At 41.9% G+C, this 23,671-nt stretch overlaps 1 protein-coding gene across 4 annotated transcripts; it reads right to left on the bottom strand.

Moving 5' to 3' along the window:
* Positions 1-1,372: 1,372 nt before the first annotated feature.
* Positions 1,373-19,824, bottom strand: LOC111156231 (FGFR1OP N-terminal like). Of its 4 annotated transcripts, none has more exons than XM_022516978.1 (5): positions 19,747-19,824; positions 15,841-16,038; positions 13,085-13,169; positions 8,498-8,634; positions 1,373-3,118 (listed from the first exon to the last, which is right to left on the bottom strand). In XM_022516978.1, exons 1-5 carry the CDS (start codon positions 19,772-19,774, stop codon positions 3,042-3,044), a joined length of 525 nt encoding a protein of 174 aa, XP_022372686.1. In that variant the 5' UTR covers positions 19,775-19,824; the 3' UTR covers positions 1,373-3,041. The 4 variants fall into 4 exon arrangements, with proteins under 4 accessions (XP_022372686.1, XP_022372689.1, XP_022372688.1 ...); XM_022516979.1 differs by having other exon boundaries at positions 3,064-3,118; positions 8,467-8,634; positions 19,747-19,799; XM_022516981.1 differs by lacking the exon at positions 8,498-8,634 and having other exon boundaries at positions 19,747-19,808.
* Between the last annotated feature and the right edge of the window lie 3,847 nt (positions 19,825-23,671).

Here is a 23,671-nt window from a genome sequence, read left to right as displayed (position 1 = left end):
GCAGGGGTGACATGAGTGAGGGGGGTGGATATGAGGTATATAGAAACTCTATAATATTATAATATTATAATATATAATTATACTCAACTTTGCTATGAACCTGAGCTTGCTCTCGAAAGTAAAGTCTATTTTGGGGGGATGCCTGGGTGGCTCAGTCAGTCAAGCGTCTGCCTTCATATCAGATCATGATCCCAAGGTCCTGGATTGAGCCTAGAGTAGGGGTCCCTGCTCAGCAGGGAGTCTGCTTCTCCCTCTGCCTCTTCCTTGCTCGCTTTCTCTCTCTCTCAAAATCTTAAAAAAAAAAAAAAAAGTTTTTTTTTTAAAAAAAGGTAGTTTCACCTTTCATTTAAAAAAAAAAAAAAGTGAACAAAGACCACACGATCCTTGCAGAATGGTTAACGAAAGTCAAATACCAAGTGGCTGGGAAGCATTGTCTCAAATGCCTTTAAAGGCATATTCTCACAATGTTAATCCTTCATGTACACTTGGCTTTAGGTTAAAAGAACACATCAAGTCTTATATAATCATACAGGCATGTGAGTCATACAACTGCGTTCTTGCACATAATTATAAAGCTATCAGTTTACTCTGTGCAAACATATATGCTAAGCTAAATTTATCATCTTCAAACACCACCTCTGCTCCTGCTGGGTTTTTGGACTGCCCAAGTTTTGTATTTCCACTTTTCCTAAACCTCTCTTCAGCCTCAATTCCCATCCTATTTTTCTGTATATCCAAATCTCCTAAAACTTCTCCCTATTTCTGGAGGAGAATTTCTCCCAACAACCCCATGAAAAGCACCAGCAATGATGCACTGATTCAGTTTATGAGGTAGGAGAATAGTTATATTTGTCTTGTCTTTCCCTCAGTTTCTCCAACTCAGTTGTTTTTTTCTTTAATGTCTCAGCCAGTGTACCTTTTTCAATGACTGGCTTATAAATGAATTGACACCGTTCAAAAATCCTGAATATAAAAATTTCTAGAGCAGATTTTTCAACCTAAGGTCTTTTGTGGAAATCTCAAAAATCTGAGTGTGTTGAAAATAGGTCGTTTTCCTTTTTGCAAATATAAAAACATACTACTAAATATGCTTTTTTGAACACCTACATGGCCCCCCAGGTTATAATACCGTTCCCCCCCGAGACTGACATCATGAGGCTCCTGGATGAAAAGTGTTGCAGGGTGATGTGGCTAATGCCCGGAATACACCAGGGGAAGTTCTCCTCCCTCCATCTCACTCTACATCCTCCAACTACTAGGCCGCAGGAGATCCTGAAGGAAGGCCTTGGGAGCCACTCCCAATCTTCTTCCCGTCCTGGTGCCCAGCTCTTAATGAAAGAAGTCATAGGAACATCCTTTGCACAAAAAAGAGTTGCTTAATTGTTTTTTTATTAAGTAATACATTGAAAGTATAAAAGTTGCCTAGGTTCAAACAAGTTACACAACAATGCATACAAACACACTATGAACTATATGGGACAATTCTGTTTAGTTTATATTGTGACGATTTTCTATCAGTAACCAAAATTATAAACTCCAGCATTTTTTCTTAATCTAGTCCTGCATGATTGTAATTCCTGAGGTAAACTTAGTGTCCACAGCCAACATCCTTGGATGTAAACCAAGTCCTCTGAAAAGAATTCAGACATTTATATTCCCACATACAATACAACGGGATTCCTAATTGTTACCAGATACTACAGATTTGATTTGAAAAATGGAAATGAGCCCCAAGAGTATATCTCTTCTGTAATCCTAGCTCATCAACAGGGCCTCTCAGAATCCTCTCACTTGCAAAGTATGGCTTAAGGGGATTTCTTTAATAATTTTCTGCATTCAGATAAAAATTCTTTGTTCATCTGTAAGGACTGAACACTTACCAACACCAAAGAGAAACTCAAAACTTTGAAAAGACAGCACCGAGTAAACACCCTGAAGAGAAGGCCAATTTTGCCATCTACAGCCCTTCGCCCTTGTCCTGTGGAAAACATTCAAGCTCAATGTCATTGGTATGTGGGCGTCTGTGCTGTTCTGTTGGATTATACTTTATGACTTCTGCCAATCATCACAGCTGTCCTCAGTGACATCAGTCTGCAGCCTCCACGTTATAAAAACGTCTTCGTAAATATCAAAATAGCATTTTAGACATAGCACAGGAAGAGCTCTTACCATTTTTCTAACCCAAGAATAAAAAACTGACATGCAGTGAGTCCAGGTAACCAGGGACTGGCTTTTTCGGAGCTCATCTTGTGATTGCACAACTGAGGGCTGCATGGAGGTTAAACAATGCCATCTTTTAAAAGGTGCTTTCTGGTATTTCTCCTAAAGCCTGTCTCTTCATGCTTATTCCACATTCTTTATATAATAAAATAAACTCTTTGTTTGACTTACAGCAAAATTAAAAGAATTATTTCCCCCTCTACCTTTTAATTAAATCTTCCAGTAGAAGCCAAAATGGTCTAAGGAAAGAAAAAGCACATTGTTACCTAGTTTAAAAGTTGAGATTTGGATAGTAATTCAGATATTTAAACCAAATTATAAATGGTTATCTGAAAAACTGCTAATTGTAAACAAAAAACTGAACTTCATAGGAATTCATTTTATCAGGCTTCAATGTTTTTTAAAATGTTTTTTTTAAAAACACAAATGGATTTTTCTACAAATCCACGTAATTCCAGCCTGAAGGAAATTTCATGTAACCTTGTTAAAGAGCAGAACAAATGGCTATAAAGACCTGAATTTTTTTTTTTTTTAAGAATATACGGGGTACTAAAAATTTCTTCCAGTTCTCACAAATTTAAAAAACCTTCAAAATACCTTCTAAAAACAACGTATTTTCTTTGAGTCAAATCTAGGAAGCTAGATGACGGAGTTAGCTTTTATTCACAAATGTAGTAAAACAGGAAGGGCTAAATGTTTTTGCAGAAACTCAAATTTCTACAAAGGACAAATATTAGTGGTGTATTTTGGTAATGTTGGGAGAGTAAATATGTTACTTGATACACACAATTTTAAGACAAAAGATGCCCCGAATGGAAATGTCATCTCTTCACTGCTTGAGAAACAAGATGATCTTTGATGTTAGGACTACTCCCCTTCTCCGTTCTTAGGTGGTCACCTGAAATGAACAGAAAACAATGTCAATACTTACCCCAAGTCAAAGTAGGCAGTGTGCAGACGTAGCTGCATGTATTTTCAGATGTTATGTTTTTACTATTGTATGCGTTCTTTAGGTGGCTTAGGACAACAAAATAAACTCACCATTTTAAAAGCATTGTTAAAGAAATCAGAAACATTTAGTACTGAAGATTCACTATCAAGTGTTTTTAAGGGAATAGAGAGCACTGCGGCGTAAACCCGTGTGTAAGGAGCAGTTACAAACTTCTCTTACATGATATGTAAGGAATGGAATCTGAAAGGACAGGGTGTTCTATTAACATTTTGAGGGATGCCAAACTTCTTCAACTAAAAAGAAAAAAACAAAGTACAAAAAAACCCACCTTCAAATAGCAGTGCTTCTCAGCAGCACCCTCTTGTGGCAAGAAAAAAACTAGCAGAGTTTACATTTTCCTACCCACATCAGAAAATATCCAAGAAATTGTAGAAATCTTCTGCAGCCAAAGACACGAGAATAAAGCTCCATGAGAATTCAGAAGCGACCAGAGGCCCTGTGACCATCCCCTGTGCTCTGGCAATCAAAGGGGTCCTAGTCACTTCTGCTCAATTTTTGTCATGGGGAGAAGGGGTAGAGGGCAGAAGTGCCCTGGATTTAAAGAACCTGAAGAGACTTAACATCCAAATGCAACAAAAATGCAAGGCAAAGACTAAATTCTAAAAAGCTGTGAAAAACTGAAAATATTCCTTAGATACTTTTACACGGGAAAAACCCATTTTTATGATTTTGATGACAGGAGAAAAAGAATACAAATTGAGACAGTTGTTAGAAACATGGATTTTAGCACCAAAAACGCAACCTGGATTTTCTAATTCTGAAGACAACCTGATTCTACACCCAGGCCTGCTAGTCCCCAGCGGCTGATCATCCTCACAAGGACTGGAGACTGTAGGTCTGGATCATGGAGGACTGTCTCCCTCATTTTCAGGCAGCTTTGCTGGACAAAACAAAGTTAACAATATCCTGAGGCCACAGACGTTTCAGGTTTTCTAGAAAAGCATTACTAAGAAGTATGTGATGCATGCACTTCACAGACGTGCGGTAAAGTTGCGATGCTAATGATTTTCTCTGTTAGATTTCTGGTCTTTCACTTATATTAAGAACCTGCTCCGCCTCCAGTGTTCAAGCACAGACATCAGCAGCCCTGATGAACTGGTCACCATCCCAGAGGCGAGTGTGTCTACACAAACCCTGTTAATAGGGCGCCTGGGTGCCTCAGTGGGTTAAGCCTCTGCCTTTGGCTCGGGTCATGATCCCAGGGTTCTGGGATTGAGCCCCCACCTAGGGCTCTCCACTCAGCAGGGAGCCTGCTTCCCCCTCTCTCTCTGCCTGCCTCTCTGCCTACTTGTGATCTCCCTCTCTGTCAAATAAATAAAAATCTTTAAAAAAAAAATTTAAAAAAAACCCTGTTCCTTTCTTCCAGCTCTTTGGGAGCTGTGACATGAGAGCTCTCATGTTGGCCTGCTTTTAGACTTGTGTTCACACACGGACAATTTCATCGAGTGTGTTCTACGTCAGATGAGCTTCTGTAGGGATCAGGTATTATAATCTGAGTAATAATATTTTTAAATTTTCATAACCTTCCCATGTTGTCAAATAAAACATGTTTCTATCAAACAGTAAGCTAGAATTGAAAAAGGAGACGCTGAAAGTAAATGCTGACATGTGTTACTGGGACAAAAATGCCATTCGTGGCTGCTAATTCTTCACAAATCATTGCACAAAGAGTTCACCTTTATCAAGAAAATTTCTGATGGTCAAGAAAAATAATTTGCAAGATCCCTGTTCTCCTATTAGTTCAGCCGTCCTCACCTCCGAGCCTGCCACAGAGCTTTCCACAGAACACGAGCCCCAAGCTCAACTGACTTGGACCTCTCTGAGGGCTCTGAGGGCCCCAAAGCAGCTAGTGTGCCTCTGCCCTCCCCCAACGCTCTCCAGCCCCCATCTCCGTGGTATAAAGCTACCACCAGCTATCGTGACCCACGTCTCAAAAGAACAGAACCGGGTTAAGAAATACTCCGTGACGTGTGCCTTTCTTCTTAGTCATTCGTCATCACTGAGATGGATTATGACAAGCTTACAAGCCACGCAGTGACATGGATGCAGCTAGAGTATCATGCCAAGCGAAGTCAGTCAGAGAAAGATAAACACCAATGACGTCACTCATATGTGGAATTTAAGAAACAAAACAAATGAGCAAAGGAAGAAAAAAGACCACCCAAAAAGACACTCTTGAGGTGCTTGGGTGACTCTGTGGGTTGAGCCTCTGCCTTCGGCTCAGGTCGTGATCTTGGGGTCCTGGGATCGAGCCCTGCATCGGGCTCTCTGCTCGGCGGGGAGCCTGCTTCCCCCTCTCTCTCTGCCTGCTTGTGATCTCTGTCAAATAAATAAATAAAATCTTAAAAAAAAAAAAAAAGACACTCTTAACTCTAGAGAATACACTGATGGTTCCCACGCAACAGGGATTAAGGAAGACACTCGCGGTGATGAGCACAGGGGTGTTGTATAAAAGCGTGGAATTACTGTATTGTACACCTGAAAATAAATCAAGAAGTAAAAATAAAAAGTTTAGGGGCTCCTGGGTGGCTCAGTGGGTTAAGCCTCTGCCTTCAGCTCAGGCAGGATCCCAGAGTCCTGGGATTAAGCCCCGCATCAGGCTCTCCGCTCAGCAGGGAGCCTGCTTCCCCATCTCTCTCTGCCTGCCCCTCTGCCTACTTGTGAGCTCTGTCAAATAAATAAATAAAATCTTTAAAAAAATAAAAAAATAAAAAGTTTACAAGCCAGAAAAGTGATTGCTCAAGAGGTTATTTTTCCTTATGGGACTGAAAGTATCCATGTCACGGGTTTGCTGTCTTAGCCAGCGTTCACGTGTACAATATCCCCTGGTGGCAATTAAACACAGAAACTAGTATTATCATATATCCTTGGTAGGTAAAGCCTTTTTGGAGGGGGATTAGACAACTTCTACTATGTTTTTTTAATATGTGTACACTTGGAACCACAACTGTACTTCTAGGCGTCCACACAAGAGAAATACTTGCACAGACAAAGAAGTAATTCTGTATTGCAATATAGTAATAGCAAAAACGTAAAAACATAAAAGTCCATCAGTAAGGGATGATCAGCAATACTATACAATACTACATAAAGTTAAGATACTGACAAGACAAGGGAAAACAAACCCAATCTCAGGGTAACATGTCAAGTAGCGGTACATACAAATTTACAGGCACAGAAATGACTCTGGAAGGAGACCTCTGCCCCCAAGCTGCTAATAGGGACCTTCCACAGAAGGCAGGGAGATCAGGGAGTTAGGGAGAGACAAAAGGGAAGAGATTCAAGGGAATTTGATTTGTAGATTATTTGAATGCTTATAGATTTACTTGTCCCCTTGTGCATTTTGTTTCGCTTTTTAAGTACTTGTCAAATAGTAGGCACTAATGACAGTTCCTTACCAAGCCTTGCAAAGGGAACTAGGAAAACTTCTTTACATTCTTTAAGTGGAGAAGTGTACAGGAATGGCACTCAGAGGTCCTGATCCTGCGAGAACGGATCAGCCGCGTGCTTTACAGGACTCACTTAATCTCTCAGTCCTGGTTTTCTCAACTGTAAAGTAAGGAGGTGGGGTGATTTCTTTTTCAATGGTCCATCAGCTCAGCAGTCTAAGATACATAGATGAGTAACTCCTAGTGACATCAGAAATAACCCACAAAAGAGGTCACCTTGCTTCACAAACACTTCGTGTTCAGATCCTAGGAGACGCAGCAAATATTTAACGGAATTAATACTGCTCACAGCAGCTTACGATAAACTATGAAGGATAACTAGTATTTTAGATGTTTCTTAGAAGGTTATTTCAACATTCAAGATTTTGATCTGTTCTCCTCATCTGCTGCTTGAGGCCCACCTCTGACTGCCCTTAGAAAGAGACCAACTCTACTGAGGTTGGAAAGAAAGAGCTATAAACCATTCAGTTCAGATGATCAAAGTGAGGTCCTATTGTTGATGTGGTAACAACTGAAAGCACATTTAAAGAGTAAACATTCTGGGGCGCCTGGGTGGCTCAGTGGGTTAAAGCCTCTGCCTTCGGCTCAGGTCATGATCCCAGGGTCCTGGGATCGAGCCCCGCATCGGGCTCTCTGCTCCGCGGGGAGCCTGCTTCCTCCTCTCTCTCTGCCTGCCTCTCTGCCTACTTGTGATCTCTGTCTGTCAAATAAATAAATAAGTAAAATCTTAAAAAAAAATAATAATAAAGAGTAAACATTCTGAAAGAAATAGAGGCCATTCAAGTATCTTATCTGTAGGTAATACCAGTCCTCCACCAACAGTATCCTAAAAATACAAAGGATATAGACACTTGTGACGTCCCTATCTATATTCAGCAATCTTGCCTTTCTTCAGTCTTGGAGGGGGGAAAAAAGTGATGATTTGAGAAAAATCTATTTATTGAGTATGCCAATGATCTAAGTTGTTCCAAAGAATACAAATCTATGTGAAAAAAAATCAGGTTTTTCCATGGTTTGGCACTGAAACAATATCTAAAAAAAAAATTTTTTTTTAAGATTTTATTTATTTATTTGACAGAGAGAGAGATCACAAGTAGGCAGAGAGGCAGGCAGAGAGAGAGGAAGGGAAGCAGGCTCCCCGCTGAGCAGACAGCCCGATGCAGGGCTTGATCCCAGGACCCCGGGATCATGACCTGAGCTAAAGGCAGAGGCTTTAACCCACTGAGCCACCCAAGCGCCCCAATATCTAAAAATTTTGTCCAGTTATTCTCCCATCCCCTCAAGATTCCCTTTCCAAACACCATTTTGCTTTTTGGAGCATCAGTAACACAGACTTCAACCATATTAGATATAAGTAGAATTAAACTATGACTCACAATCTCGGGAAAAACTATTTGCGAGAGGAAAAAAAATTTTTTTAAAGGTTTTATTTATTTATTTGACAGAGAGAGCACACAAGGAGGCAGAGCAGCAGGCAGAGGGAGAGAAGCAGGGTCCCCACTGAGCAGAGCCCCACAGAGGGCTCGATCCCAAGACCCCTGGGATCATAACCTGAGCCAAAGTTAGACGCTTAACTGACTAGGCCACCCAGACGCCCCAAGAGAAAAATATTAAGAAGAAAAAAAACAAACACTTGGGGCACCTGGCTGGCTGGCAGTGGAGGATGGAACTTTTTTAATCTAGGGATTTTGAGTTTGAGCCCCACATTGGGTATGGACAGGACTTTAAAATAAAATCTTTTAAAATAATTTAAAAAACAAAAAAAGAGAAAAAATACTTGCTAACAGTTAAATGATGAATCCCAGGAAATTCATACCCTTGTGCTTTCTTCTGCTAGGTTGTTCGCCAAGATTTGGATTTGAAGGCTGAAGTGAAGACCCTCTCAGAAATGGATTTTGGAGGTCATCCTTAGTTCCATCCAAGAAATGAGCTAAAATTCCATATAAAAGAGGTCTGTAGCAGGAAGAAAACCAAAATCAATTAAAATTGCAGATTTAAGGCAGCCTCTGCCACCAAAAGGGCCAGGCAATTCTCCAGATTTGAAACAAGACACACAGTTACTATCCAAATCGCAAACTATTCATGCTTTTTAAAATTTAAGAGTACACTGAACTCGAAAAACAACTTAAAACCCAGAGAACCTATGTTAACAACTCAAACATCACCTAAACTGAAATACAACATCATCCATCAACACAGAGGGATTCTGCCTTTCAAGTCTGGCGTGAGATTTCCCAGTGCCTGGCACGGTCTGATATACAACAAGGAGTCAGTGAACGCTTACTGGGTGAATAAATCCTTGCCTAAAGAAGGTCGGATGTCCCAAAAAGCAGACTGCCTGGGTTCAAATCCTGGCTTCACCAATTGACCTCAACAAGATTTTTTATGTCCCTGCCCTGATACGTATTTCTTCCCCTATAAATAAAGATAAGTGTACCCCTCACCTCCCAGGGTTGCTGTGGAGTAAATAGGTTAATAAATATCAACTTTTTAAAACTGTGCCTGGCACAAATTAAATGGTATATAAATGTTAGCTATTCAGGAGTTAAGTAAGAACTAATATTTAATAAGCTATTTTTAGGGAGGGAGGGCAGGTTTAAAAAAAAAAGCTGCTTTTACAGTTTACGAAACAGTCTAACCTTTCTCCAGGTTATCCTTGTCTTGTGATCATCCCACCACAGCTCAGGGAAGATATGCTAGAGATTCCTCCATAAGTAAACAAACTTTATATTCTTTTCATGACAATATTCTGCCTGGTGATCTCTACTAGTACCCTGGCACAAAGGGAAGCTACTTGCTAACAATGAGGAGAGGTACAGCAGAAATGTTTTCATTTCTAATCTCACGACTGAAAATACAATTTCACTGATTTTTTTTTTTTTTGAGCTATCTATTTATTAGCTGATGTGATAGTTTAAAGTATGACATTCCGTTCCCTTCAAAAGGTGGAGCCTAACTGCCCTCCCCTGGAGTGCGGGCTCAAGACACTTCTATGAACCAAATAAGGTATTAAGTGACAGCACTGTGCAACTTCCAAGACTAGGTCATAAAGCACTGTATACCGTGGCTGCCTTCGTGCCTTCTCTCTGGGCCACTCACTCTGTGGGAAGTCAGCTGCCACGTCATGAGGACACTCGAGCCGTCCCAGGGAAAGGTACACAGGGAAGGAATGGGGGCCACCTGCAAGCAGCCTAGCGAGCGAGCCACACGGGAGGGGCGCCTGCAGCCCCAGCCTGGCCTTCAGATGAGGACTTCCCTGGCTACATAGTAACTGGGATCTCCTGAGAAAGAGAGTCCCAGAACCGCCCACAGATTCCTGACCAACCACAGACAATAAATGATTGTTGTTTCAAGCCACCACATTCTGGGGCACTGGGTTAGGCAGCAATAACTAACTGCTTGCATGCCAACTTCGCAGACAAGCAGGAAAGCAGGAAAGGAAGTTTCTCTATTTAAGATGCCTCAACTCTTAGGAAAGGAATAGATCTTATATTGTACCTCTTATATCCAGGAATGTAATCTCCATCTTCTGTTTAATTTTAAAACCCATGTTTCCAAAGAGCTGACTGGTTTAAGGTTTTTAAGTTTAAACAATTTTGTTCTTAAATTAACATCAATGAAGTTTTAAGATTTAAAAATTTAAGACAGATTTTTTAGATATTATTAGAAAAGATGTAGCTAGCATATTTAATCCACAAATTCATGGACATTAGGATGTTTCTAAATAAAAGTTTACAAAAAGAATTTTTTTCTTAAGGATTTTATTTATTTATTTGTCAGAGAGAAAGAGAGCAAGCACAGGCAGACAGAGTGGCAGGCAGAGGCAGAGGGAGAAGCAGGCACCCCACTGAGGAGGGGCCCGATGTGGGACTCAATCCCAGGACGCTGGGATCATGACCTGAGCCAAAGGCAGCCGCTAACCAACTGAGCACCCAGGCATCCCAGAATTTTTTTATTTTTTTAAGTTTAGCCTTACCATACCTTATTTGCAATGGTGAAACACAAAAACTCTGAAAACTAGTTTTCGTCATAAGTTTGGCACAAACTCATTTGGTGGCATGGCTTGACCTAACTAAGGCTATTCTAGACTTTATCCTACTTTGTGTGAAAATTCTTAAGTTTTGCTGAAAAATATCAGCGTATTTATGGAGAGCCGCTTTATGTTCACACCGGCACATAAATCTAGTATTTGTTTTACTTGTTATATTACTTTTTCCCCTGGCTTTATTGAGGTGTAATTGAGAAATAAAACTGGATGGTATTTAAAGCGTACAGCATGATGATTTGATACACACACACACACACACACACACAGAGCGAAGGAATTCCCCTTATCAAGTTAAGTAACACACCCATCACCTCACCCATTTACTTTGTGTGTGACACTTTCATAGATGAGAACTCTCTTAGCAAATTTCAAATACACAATCTGTATTACTTTTTTTAAAATCTGAAAACTTTACAATGGAGATGTTTGTTTTGTGGTTTTTATGGATGTGGAGCCCAACAGTGGCCTTGAACTCAAGACCTGCGCTGACACTAAGAGTCAGAGGTTTAACCGCCTAACCCGCCCAGGCAGCCCTACAATGAAAATGTTTTAAACAAAGCAGTAACTGCCTTTTAGAAAACCAACTGTTGGCAATATGAAGGTAAGTTGGGAAAGAAAGTGACCAGAGACAGAGAAAGCAGACAGAAGGCTTCTGAACAGTGCCCAGGCAGAAGTGACAGAACCGCAGTGACTGATTGATAGAGAGAGGAAAGTAGCCAGAAAAGTACATGGACTCTGAGTTTAAGACCCGAATGGCTATATGAGGAACCTACAAGGGGGTTTAAGAAGGTGAAAATAACACATTTAATTTTTGGACACACTGTGTTTGAGATGCCAGCAGAAATGGGGCTCTGTAAATTTGTGGGATCTGTCAGGGTTTTGTTTTTTTTTTTTTTTGATCTGTCAGATTTAAAGCAGACTCACGAACATGGAGGCATCATTAAAGACTCAAGCATACTTAGGAAAGTGGGCAAGGGGACAGGAAGAAAAATTTTGTTAAGGACAAAACTTGGAGAGTACTCAGGATTTAAAAGAACCCTAAAGGAACAATGAAGAAACTGAGAACACTGTTACGGATAGAAAAACCTAGACAGTAAAGGTTCATAAAAGACAAATGACAAAAAGTATTTTAAGGGAGAAGAGTCACTATTACAAAATGCTACAGAAACTAAAGTAAAACTGAGCTTCTCAGATTGGAAATGCAGATATACACCCACTCTTGATGCCAGGGACTTGGGACAAAATACAGGATAAAAGTGGCATATGATACTGGAACATTAATTGCACAAAGATTTGTGGGAGAGTTCAATTTAAGTGGTATGTCATTTGTAACATTTTTATGGTAAAACAGACAATTATACCATGAAGCAGAAACAACAACAAAAAAAAAAATCAAGAAATTTTTAGAAAGGAAACATAAGGGGCACCTGGGTGGCTCAGTGGGGTGGCTCAGTGCGTTAAAGCCTCTGTTTTCGGGTCAGGTCATGATTTCAGGGTCCTGGGATCGAGTCCCGCATCCGGCTCTCTGCTCAACGGGGAGCCTCCTTTCCCCTCTCTCTCTGCCTGCCTCTCTGCCTACTTGCCTCTCTGCCTACTTGCGATCTCTGTCTGTCAAATAAATAAATAAAATGTTAACAACAACAACAACAAAAGAAACATAAGACTTCAAAGAAATTTGTGCCTGGGGGTGGGGGAGGGGGAGGGGCTGCTGCTTTGAGCCTCCTAGTGCAATTTTTTTGGCCATTCAGGGATCCTCTGGAAAAAGTTTAAGCAACTTTGAGGTAGGAACAGATTTAAGAAACTACTAGAAAGCGGTCACACTTCTTTTCAAGAGCATAGTTTCAGCATAAATGGTGAAGGAAGAATTTAATATGCAGAGAAGGCAAAGGGGGAGAGTAACAAAATGAAAGCAGGTGGCTGGTTTTCACCAAGTTCAGTGGTAAAAACGAGGTGAACGGTATTTTTGAGATCTGAGTATATTCCTATGCTGAAGCGAAGGAAACAATGAGGAGGAAGAGTTCATCTTGAGGAAGAAACAACTGAGAGAGCAAACCCTCAGAAGAAAAAAGGGATGCATCAATAAGCCAAGAAGAATGACCCTTAGTGAGACAGATGCTCAGTCCCCTGAAACCACAGGAATTTTAGTTCCAGAGAACAGAGGCCTTATCCTGTTTATTGCTACACACCTTGGATTTGGTACAGTGTCAGACACACACTCAAACCAAATAAACACCTGCTCAATTAAAATGAAACAAAACCACTACTATGTGATTATGACTCCCAATACAACAATATCTAAAAACTTATTTTTAAGTTTTTATCTTTAAAAACTTTATTTTAAAAAAAACTTCTTACATTGTATTATCCTTTGATTCTTCAAATGCATTTAGTTCCCGGATGAGAAACTGTCTGTCCAATGGAACTACAGGTTGACCAGATTCTAGAGGAAAAATCATGAGTCTTTATTCATCTAAAAAGCACATACGATTTTGGTAAGAACTACTTACCAGTTACACAGACTTTTCCAATTTTGGAAGAACGATGATGGCACGTACCAAGGCAGAGCCAACTGTACTTGACTTTATGATTTTCAAAATGTCATTTCGTTATATGTATAACTTAACAGAGTTTAACATAAATTCTTTTTCTTTTTTTAAAGATTTTTTATTTATTTATTTGAGAGAGAGACAGTGAGAGAGAGCATGAGCGAGGAGAAGGTCAGAGAGAGAAGCAGACTCCCCGTGGAGCTGGAAGCCCAATGCGGGACTCAATCCCGGACTCCAGGATCATGACCTGAGCCAAAGGCAGTCGTCCAACCAACTGAACCACCCAGACATCCCCATAAATTCGTTTTTTAAATCCCCCAATTTTTGGTTGGGAACATATGTGTCTGCACACTAGACTTCAAAAGTCTTTTTGTGAAGCCTACAAATTAAACACAGGACAGTAACAATAACCACTTGGCGGTAATAATTCTAAAAGTAAAATTACCCAAACATGAAGCGCTGGCAAGGATACAGGGCAACTGTACTTATACTTTGCTTTGCTAGTAGGAGAGCAAAATGGTACAACCACTTTGGAAAACAGTTGAGTCACTTCTTAGAAAGGTAAGCATGTACTTCATAACCTGCAATCCCACTCTTAGCTCTTTACCCAAGAAAGCTTACCTGCACACAAAAACTTGTGGTGAATGTTAGTGGCCACTTGACTGGTAACTGCCAAAAAACTACACACAACTGGCCATCGACTGATAATAGAGAAATCGGCACAGACACACAAAGGAATGCTATTCAGGGGGAAAAAACCCAACACAGCTGAATCTGAAATGCATTATGCTAAGCGAAAGGAAGTGCACTCAAAAGGCTACATCCTGAATGGGCTCATTTATATGACATTCTGGAAAAGGCAAATGATAGGTACAGAAAAAAACAGATCAGCAGTTGCTAGGGGTTGGGGTAGGTGAAGAAGTTGACTACAACAGGGCACAGAGAATGTTCTGAGGTGGTAAAAATATTCTCTATAGCGATTGTGTGGTGGCAGTTACACAACTATACGTATTTGGTAAAATCCACAGAACTGCATACCGAAAAAGGTTTTTGTCTTGTTGGGTTTTTGTTTTGTTTTAAAGATTTTATTTATTTGACAGAGAGAGAGACACAGTGAGAGAAGGAACACAAGCCAGGAGAAGCAGCCTTCTCGCCGTCGAGCAGGGAGCCTGACGCGGGGTGATCACAGGACCCTGGGACTGTGACCTGAACCGAAGGCAGATGCTTAATGGCTGAGCCACCCAGGCGCCCCTGTATTGTTAATTATACCTCACTTATTAAAAAAAAAAAAGCCAAGACACTTAACATGAAACTTGACAAATGTGACTACATTTCATTCTAGGGAAGCCCAGGTCCAAGACCTAATTCATTATATTTTCATAAATTTTCTTCGTTTCTAAGTGTTAACAGTATTATACAGCCATCTATAACAAAATGAGGAAAGTGGAGGCTGATACTGATGATCCTTAAACCACTAAAACTTACCAGTCTTCATTCAGTTAAGATATGTGCTTAATATTAAATAAAAGATATAGAATGTTAATTTAAAAATCTATTAAGTGGAAAAGGTCCAACATCACAAAGAATTCATTCTCTCTTCCAAAATCTACTTCATGGTCTCTTTATTTTTTTTTTCCCCCTTTGGATGAGGAATGAATAGTCTTAAAGTACAGATGAAACCTTAAACTGGGACGCCTGGGTGGCTCCGTGGGTTAAGCCCCTGCCTTCGGCTCCGGTCATGATCCCAGGCCCGCATCAGGCTCCTTGTTCAGCAGGGAGCCTTGCTTCTCTCTCTGCCTCTGCCTGCCGCTCTGCCTGCTTGTGTGCACTCTCAACTCTCTCTCTCTCTCTCTCTCTGACAAATAAACTCTTCAAATTTAAAAAAAAAAAAAAGAAAGAAAGAAAAGAAACCTTAAACAAAGTAATCCTTCCAATCCTATTTCTCTCCCCTAGCCCAGAGGAAAGTCTATCTTGATTAATGTGCATTCCTTATCAAGAAAGTTATTTACTTTCTCTTCAGAAATAAAATATAAGAGATAAATGTCTCTTTAACTGCCCACCTCCTCCCCCAACACCATTTCTCTCACTCCTAACATTACAGTGAGTCTGGAGTTTATCTTCCCAATGCTTTTTAAGTAGGATTCAGGCTAGGCGCAGAGCCCAACTCAGGGCTCAAACCCAAGGCCCTGAGATCAAGACCTGACCAGAGATCAAGAGTCACATGCTTAACTGACTGAGCCTCTGAAACTGTATTTTTAAGCCATCTACACAGAAAAAACCTGGCAGCAAACAAAAACAACTTTTTATCCTTAGTATCAGAAAATACAGATGATTTTTCCAAGTAAGTGTTTAAGTGTTTAGGTATTTATTTTCCCTTACAATACCATAAGCCCCATGAGAACGTATTCAAACTATGGAAGGAAACCAGGAGATTTTTATGTTCCAGTCACCTGGATGACTCTGTGTGGTAACGGAATTAGATTTTCAGCCTCAATATTTTCTGAGAAGTGAGGGAAGGGAAAAAGCAGACTTTGTTTCAGGCAAGTAATAATAATAACCTCTTACCTGATATGAGGACAGATGCTGTGTACTTATACTTGTTGAATTCCAGATACTCCCGAATTAGTTCATTAATCAGAAGGTTTTCATGAGACAATGACGGGCGGGGTTCGCTTTCATCATCTAGGGCATTGAAAACTTCAGCTCGGATCCTTGCTTTTAAATGCCCTAATACCCCCCTCTTCTCCAACGTGTCCTTTAAAACTGTTAAACATAAAACATTAATGCTTCAATTAGATTAAATTTGGTCACCTTCAGGCATACTTTGAAGAAATATGTTTAAAAGGTAAATGGTCGGGGGTGCCTGGGTGACTCAGTGGGTTAAGCCTCTGCCTTTGGCTCAGGTCATGATCTTAGGACCCTGGGATCAAGCCCCGGCATTGGGCTCTCTGCTCAGTAGGGAGCCTGCCTCCCCCTCTCTCTCTGCCTGCCTCTCTGCCTGCTGTGATCTCTGTCAAATGAATAAATAAAATGTAAAAAAAAAAAAAAGTAAACGGCCTCATAGCCATTGCTTTGATCTAAACAATGAGCTGAATGCAAGTTATCTGATTAGCATCATGTTTGTGATAAAAAATAAAGTTCTCAAGTTGCAATGACTTGCTATTTTAATATAGTTAAGCAAATTCAAGTTTATCTTTCCAGCATCATCACTGTGGGAAGCTATAGTCTGGTAGGCATCGTCAGTAAGGGAGGAAAAGGGAGCAAAGAATTACACTTGGCTTACTGGGACCTGAATTTACCCTGTCTCCTATATTTTCAAGAGCGTTTATCACTGCAGACAGGTCTGTGTCACTAAAACCTTCCGGTCTAGAAAGATGATTAAAGGTAACAAGTACTTTCCATAAAAGGAAGGAATGTGTTGTCTTTTAATAAAACCTCTGATACCGAAAACCTTTGGGGAATGGCCCATTCTGAACAAAAAGGTGTTTCTTTGGGTTTTGTTTATTTTTTAAAGACACTTATGAGTTAACTTTCTAAAAAACAAAACAAAACCAGTAGGATTTTGAAACTGTAAGCCTAGATAGAAATCTAACACGTGGCTCTATCACTGCCATCTTGAAGAATCAGGGATATATACGCTGAATGTAATCTAACTTCCTCTTGATGAGCAAAGGTTATATTACAGAATCAGTTGTGATAATGAGATTTAACTATAAATACTAGTATGGACAGTGAGGGGCACAGAGCTGAACTGGCATCATTCCGTGCAGTGGTATGGAACCTCCTTTTTTCACATTGTCCCTAACGGCTAAATAACTAACCCAATCAACACATCTCACCCACGGTGCCTAGAACATAGTAAGAGCTCCATAAATGCTACCTGGGAGCATTAGAGTATAGTGCTGTATACTACTGATGTAATAAACATAGTTTAATATTGTACTGCACCCTGCCAAAGGCACCAAATAAGTACACCAAAATAAAGAAAAAATTCATACACGGAGCCCAAGGAGCTTACCCAAGTAGGCATAAACATAAAATCCCTTTAAGCTTTACAATACAACAAAAACCTGGGTGATAGGATTACAGAGGTACGACTTAGTAGACTAAACTTTTAACCTTTCTTGCCCCTTGTTTTTAAATCATCCCCCCAACCTTTTTGACAGGTGTGCGAGTACAGTTACCAATCAGACTTTGTAACAGGTCCATAAAAGGAAAGTTCAGCCTTATCATATTCTTGGGATAATAACCAAACCCCGGTTCTCTAACTCTATCTTCGGAAATTAAATGGAAGAGATTTTTTGTCGCTGGCCAGGATCCTGTCCCAATTACTCTGAATTTGCACACAGCACAGCCTCAAACTCCGCAGAGAAATGACGATTAATGAAGTGGGAGTTAGGAAGCCTATCCTGTCTCATCACCAGCTCATCATGCCTCAGCTCCCCTCTCCAACATAATGAGTTCTACCTCTCAGAGGCAAAACCAAGTGAGGTGGAAAATGTGAAATGTTTTAATAAGGTAAGAGCCCAGGGATACCTGGGCGGCTCAGTGGGTTACGGACTCCTGATTTTGGCTCATGACACGATCTCAGGGTGATGAGATCGAGCAAGCACTAGGCTCCAGAGTGCCCATGGAGCCTACTCAAGATTGTCTTTCCCTCTCCGCCCCTCCCCGATTCCCCCTAAGGGGGCTGGGGAGTAAAAGGCCATACAATGTAGTAAGATAATTGAGTGGGATATACATTTTCGCTGAGTTTTGCTGAACACAAACCATATTCAGAACCAGGGAATGCAAAACAAAGGGATACACCTGCGTAGGACATTCTTTTCTTTTTTCTTTTTTTTTTTTTTTGACAGAGAGACACCTGGAGAGAAGGAATGAGGGAGTGGAAGAGGGAGAAGCAGGCTTCCCATGGAGCAGGGAGCCGATGATCCCAGGACTCTGGATCAGGATGTGAGCTGAAAGCAGACATCCAGCGACTGAACCACCCAGACACCCCTACGTAGGACCTTCTTCTTTTTTTTTTTTTTTTTAATTAATTTATTTATTTGACAGAGAGAGAGAGACAGCGAGAGGAAACACAAGCAGGGGAAGTAGGGAGGGAGAAGGCTTGCCACCAAGCAGGGAGCCCGATGTGGAGCTCAATCCCAGGACCCTGGGATCATAACCTGAGCTGAAGGCAGTCGCTCAACAACTGAGCCACCCAAGCACCCCTACATAGGACATTCTTCATGCCCAGTTACATTTTCTTTTCAGGTTCCATACCATTTTGCCCTTTCCTTTGATTATGCTTAAAACTCTGTACCGTAACCACTTCTTCAGAAAAAAAGTGCTTCACCTGGCCTCATATCTCGAAGTATCATTAAATCCTCTGAAGCTGACGCAGTATTACACATGTTATGTAGTTCATGCAGGCACGGTGCTCAAATTCACCTGAAAAATCTGTTCTTGTGGAGAAAGGAATGTTTTTTTTTTTTTTTTTTTTTTTTCCTGACTGTTCATCAGCCCAGTGCCCCACGTACACATTTTGTAGCAATGCTTACTGAATCCTATTCTCAAAGAGATCCAGCCCCTCTCTGCCAGATCTTTAACGATTCCTGGTTTGGAGTGCAAGGTCCCCGAGAACGGGAACTGGTTTTAATAAACAGGCAGCAGCATCACCCAGGGAGTGAGACCTGGAGTTCGGTGCAGCCTACCCAGGTTCTCGCGCACTCCTCCTTTTAGCTAAGTTACTTTGGGTGAGTTGTGTCACCTCTATGCACCTCAATTTCCCCATCTATGAAACGGGCATAAGGTTGTCCCGAGACTAATAGGTGGCAGAGGGGCTGGGCCGTGTCTGACATTAAAGGCTAAGCCACTTAGAACTATAATTACTATTATTTGCCTGGATATTTGCGTCAAAACCACCAGTGCACAAACCCGTTACCCGTTTGATGAGGACTCGCACCTTTGTGGAATTTGGTGAAAAACAGAGGAGAAGAGCCAAGCCAGGAAACTTTCTACCTCCCGATTTTCCCAATGGAGATCGGGTCCTACCCCAAAGGTTGTTATAAGGATTCCGTGAGACAAGTAAGCAAATAGCTTAGGAGTTGCATCTAAACCCAATCATGGATACGGATATTGTTAACCTCAGTCCCAAATGAAAGCTGCGGCCCAAAGCCTCGGCTCGAGCGGGGTCCGACAAATGCGCCAGAGGCCCAAAGTGCAGGCCTATAGACCTCTCGGGAACCTAAGGGTCCTGCCGCTCCTCTTCCAGCTCAAAGCTGGTTCCAAAACTGAACGGCCCCTGTGCGACCGCTTCCCTCAACCAAGGCCCGGACGCATCGGCGGCTACACCAGCCAGACTCTCTGCGAGCCCTGACGCCGCAGAACGACCCCAAAGAGGCTGACTCTGTGTTCCGCTCGTTCCATCCTTTTCACAGGCGGAAGGTCAGACGCCTCTTACTCGGCCAGCTTTCCACTGCCACTCACCGGCCTTCAGCTCGGCGACAGTCGCCATCTTTCAACCGCCCTCAGGGTCGCGCCTCATCAGTGCGCACGCGCAGCTCCGGGGGCCAATAGGTGCGCCGCCCTTGCAGCACTCGGTCCCGCCCCGTTCAGTTTTCGCTCTCCCGGGTTGGGTGGCTGGTGACTGTCAGGAGGGATTTGACCAATCAGCGAGCTCTGTAGGTGCTCAGGGAGGAGTGGGGAGGAACCCGGATTGAGGCAGGTTAGAACCCTCTTCAGTGAGTGCTGTAGGCACTTTAGTGCTTAACTTTATTAATCCTTCCTGCCCGGTGCTCGCTCTGCAGCCTCAGGAACTAATTGTCAATGGTTACCGTGTATTAAGCCTGTGGTTCTCAAACTTGAGCTGTCTCAGTATCCCCTGGAAGACTTGCTAAAACAGATCGCAGGGCGCCACCGCTGGGGTTTCTGATTTAGTCAATCCGGGGTGAGATCCCAGAACTGCTTTTCTTTTAAAGATTTTATTTATTTATTTGTCAGAGAGAGAGGGAGAGAGCTAGCGCACAAGCAGGCAGAGGCAGAGAGAGGAGCAGGCTCCCTGCCAAGCAAGGAGCTCGAGGCGGGACGTGATCCCAGGAATCTGGGATCATGACCTGAGCTGAAAGCAGCAGCTTAACCCACTGAGCCACCCAGGTGTCCCTTCAGAGCTGCTTTTCTAACAAGTTCTCCAGGGATGCTGGTGCTGCTGGTCTGGGGATCACACCTTGAGAACCACTGTATTAGGGACTTACTCGGATCCCGACGCTGTGCTGATTAGCTTTACCCACGCTGGCTCACTGATTTCTCTGACTCCGGTTCATAGAAGAGGAAACGGAGTCTTTAATGACTGATGAGGCTTAACCAAGATCACCAGCAAAGGGTGCAGGTGAGATTTGAATCCAGGCCTCTTGCTCTTTCAAAACCTGTTCTCTATCACTGGCCCTTAATGATGGGTAGAGCACCTCGGGAGTCCAAAAGTTACTTGTGAATAATTGAGGAACGAGTAAACTCTACCAGCCCAAGGGAATGAAGAAGAAAATGGGAATAATCTACCCTAAGCGGGGTGTGAAGTTCAGTGCTTCCATTTAGGAATCCAGTTCTGTGATTCCTTCCATTGCCAGGAAGACCAATATCTATGACCTAGATCCTAGAACCATGCCCTTTAAACTGCTAGTCTTAACCGGTAGTAGGTTTTGATATCTATATATCAGTGGCTCCCAGTGAAACTATTTTCAGCGAAATGGAATGGAACAAATAGAAAACAAATAAGTATTGGGGATATTTTTGAAACTTTTGTTTTGGGTATGAATGTGCGTCGTGATTCTTTTTTTTTTTTTTTAAGATTTTATTTATTTATTTGACAGAGAGAAATCACAAGCAGGCAGAGAGGCAGGCAGAGAGAGAGGAGGAAGCAGGCTCCCTGCTGAGCAGAAAGCCCGATGCGGGGCTTGAACCCAGGACCTGGGATCATGACCTGAGCCAAAGGCAGCGGCTTAACCCACTGAGCCACCCAGGCGCCCCGTGCGTCGTGATTCTTGGTGTATTTCTCAAAGTGTAGCAGTGGAAAAAAATAATTTGAAAGCCATTGTAACCTAGAGGAGTCCATTTGCATTCCAAAGGAGATTAATTCTGACCTTGTGGAACACAGCTCTGTTCTGTAAACTTAGAAAGGTCCTATTCTGTCACACTTCCCTTTTCTGTAAACCCCACAGAGCTTGAACTGCTGGCCAACATCTGAAAAGATTTATAAGGATTTACCAAATTCCATAGGTAGAATGTTTGAGCTCCTCAGAGAAAAGCACTCATGGATATACCAATGAGGAACTCAGAGAAAGAGGCATATAATAGTGTGATTGATAGATTCGTATTGGTAATTACATTATTTGCCACTCTGTGGATGACAGGCATTGCTCTAATGTTTTACTTCAAGTCCTCACCAACAGCTCACACAACAATCACCTCATACGCTGTGTTGGTGAGGATGTGGGGAAACAGGCATTACCCTTCCTTCCTGGTATGTGTGTATATTGGCCCCACCTTCTTGGAAGGGTTTTTGGCAATATCTAATCAACCTTTCACATGCTACGACCCACCAATTCCAGTTCTAAGAACGTATCTTATGGATACACTCACATTTAATCACCAAGGATATGTACATAAGAATATTCACTGTAACACTGTTTATAGTAGATAAAATCTACATGTGCCCATCAGAATGAACAAAATACAAAAACAAGTGACTGTGACCATAACAGAAGCTGGTGAGTATACATTCACTGCTGGTAGAAGAACAAATTGGTAGAGTCACTTTGGAAATCGGTTTGGCTGGTGCTGATTAAGCCAAACAAAAACTCAACGAACAGGGGCGCCTGGGTGGCTCAGTGGGTTAAGCCGCTGCCTTCGGCTCAGGTCATGATCTCAGAGTCCTGGGATCGAGCCCCGCATCGGGCTCTCTGCTCTCTAGGGGAGCCTGCTTCCTCCCCTCTCTCTGCCTGCCTCTCTGCCTGCTTGTGATCTCTCTGTCAAATAAATAAATTAAAAAAATCTTTAAAAAAAAAAAAAAAAAAAAACTCAACGAACAACTCCGTAATCCCACTCCCAGGTGTTAACCCAGGAGAAATAAGAACTTACCTCTACCCAAAGCCAGGATGAAATGGGAGCAGATTTATTCATAATTGCCCCACCTGGAAATGACCTAATGTTTTCCAACTGGTGAATGGATATAAATTAGCTGTGGTGTTTTATCTGTACCAGGGGATAATTAAAAGGAGTTAGCCACTGATAGAGGCAACAGCACAGATGACTCTCAAATGCATTGTGCTTGGTGAAAGAAACAAGACCCAAAAAGCCACATCATGTAGGATTCCACTTACGTAATATTTTGGAAAAGGCAAAGTCTCTTTGGAAAATGCATGGAAAGCTCATCAGTGGCTACCAGGGGCTGGGATAATGAGGGGGACTGTCCATAAGGATGCACTAAGAAGATTTTTGGAGTCGTGGAACTGTTCTACATCTTGGGTCTGACTACGTGATTGCATGCATTGATCAAAATTCATAGAGCTGTCCACTTGGAAGAATGAACTTTATTGCATGGATACCTCAATCAACTTGACTTTTCCAAAGTTCTCAGAAATACCAATATCAGTAGAGAAACCAGTTAAGTAAATTAAGATACAGTCCTAAGAGACACAAACATTCAAAAGAAGAGTGAGTTCTAAACATATGCATATGTAATTATCAGCAATATGCACAGAGAGAAATTTTATAAAAGATTTTTTATTTATTTTAGGGAGAGAGAGTGAGGGAGAGAGAGAGCACAAGTGTGCAGGAGAGAGAGAGAGAGAGAAGCAGATTCCCCACAGAGCAGGGAGCCTGATACAAGACTTGATCCCAGGACCCGGGGATCGTGACCTGAGTGGAAAGCAGATGCTTAACCAACTGAGCCACCCAGGTGTCCCATAGATAGAAATTTTTAAAAGCACAGTCCAGTAGACAGTGTGTGGTATGTCACCAATGGTTTAGAGAAAGGAAAAATACTAAGTATCTGTTTGCCTACACACGGGATGCCAGATTCAATATTTTAAGCTTGGGTGTTGGGAGAGTTTGAGTAACTTCTGAGCCCTTGGCAAAGTCAGGACTGGACCCCAAGTCCAGTGACCCCTATTTTCGGTTATCCTGAAGTGAGAAACACCTCTCCCTCTCCCTCCTCCACCCTTCTTCCCCTCCCTTTCTTGCTGCTCGGCCCTGGCACATGTCCATCCCTCAGCCCAGAAATTTTTCCCTCTTCCTCCCCAATTGATTTCTGCTCCTTTGTCAGGTCTCAAGTTTCTACTTTGCCTCTTCCTAAAACTTCCCTGGTCACATTAGGCTCCTTTTCTCAGATCTATTTGGGAAGGTGAGAGGGGCTGAGAGA

Source organism: Enhydra lutris, unplaced genomic scaffold (assembly GCF_002288905.1).
Source record: "Enhydra lutris kenyoni isolate GAN:26980312 unplaced genomic scaffold, ASM228890v2 scaffoldscaffold45, whole genome shotgun sequence".
Classification (NCBI taxonomy): Eukaryota; Metazoa; Chordata; class Mammalia; order Carnivora; family Mustelidae; genus Enhydra; species Enhydra lutris.
The sequence above is the reverse complement of the archived record's forward strand: the minus strand, read 5'-3'. Positions and strand labels throughout refer to the sequence as shown.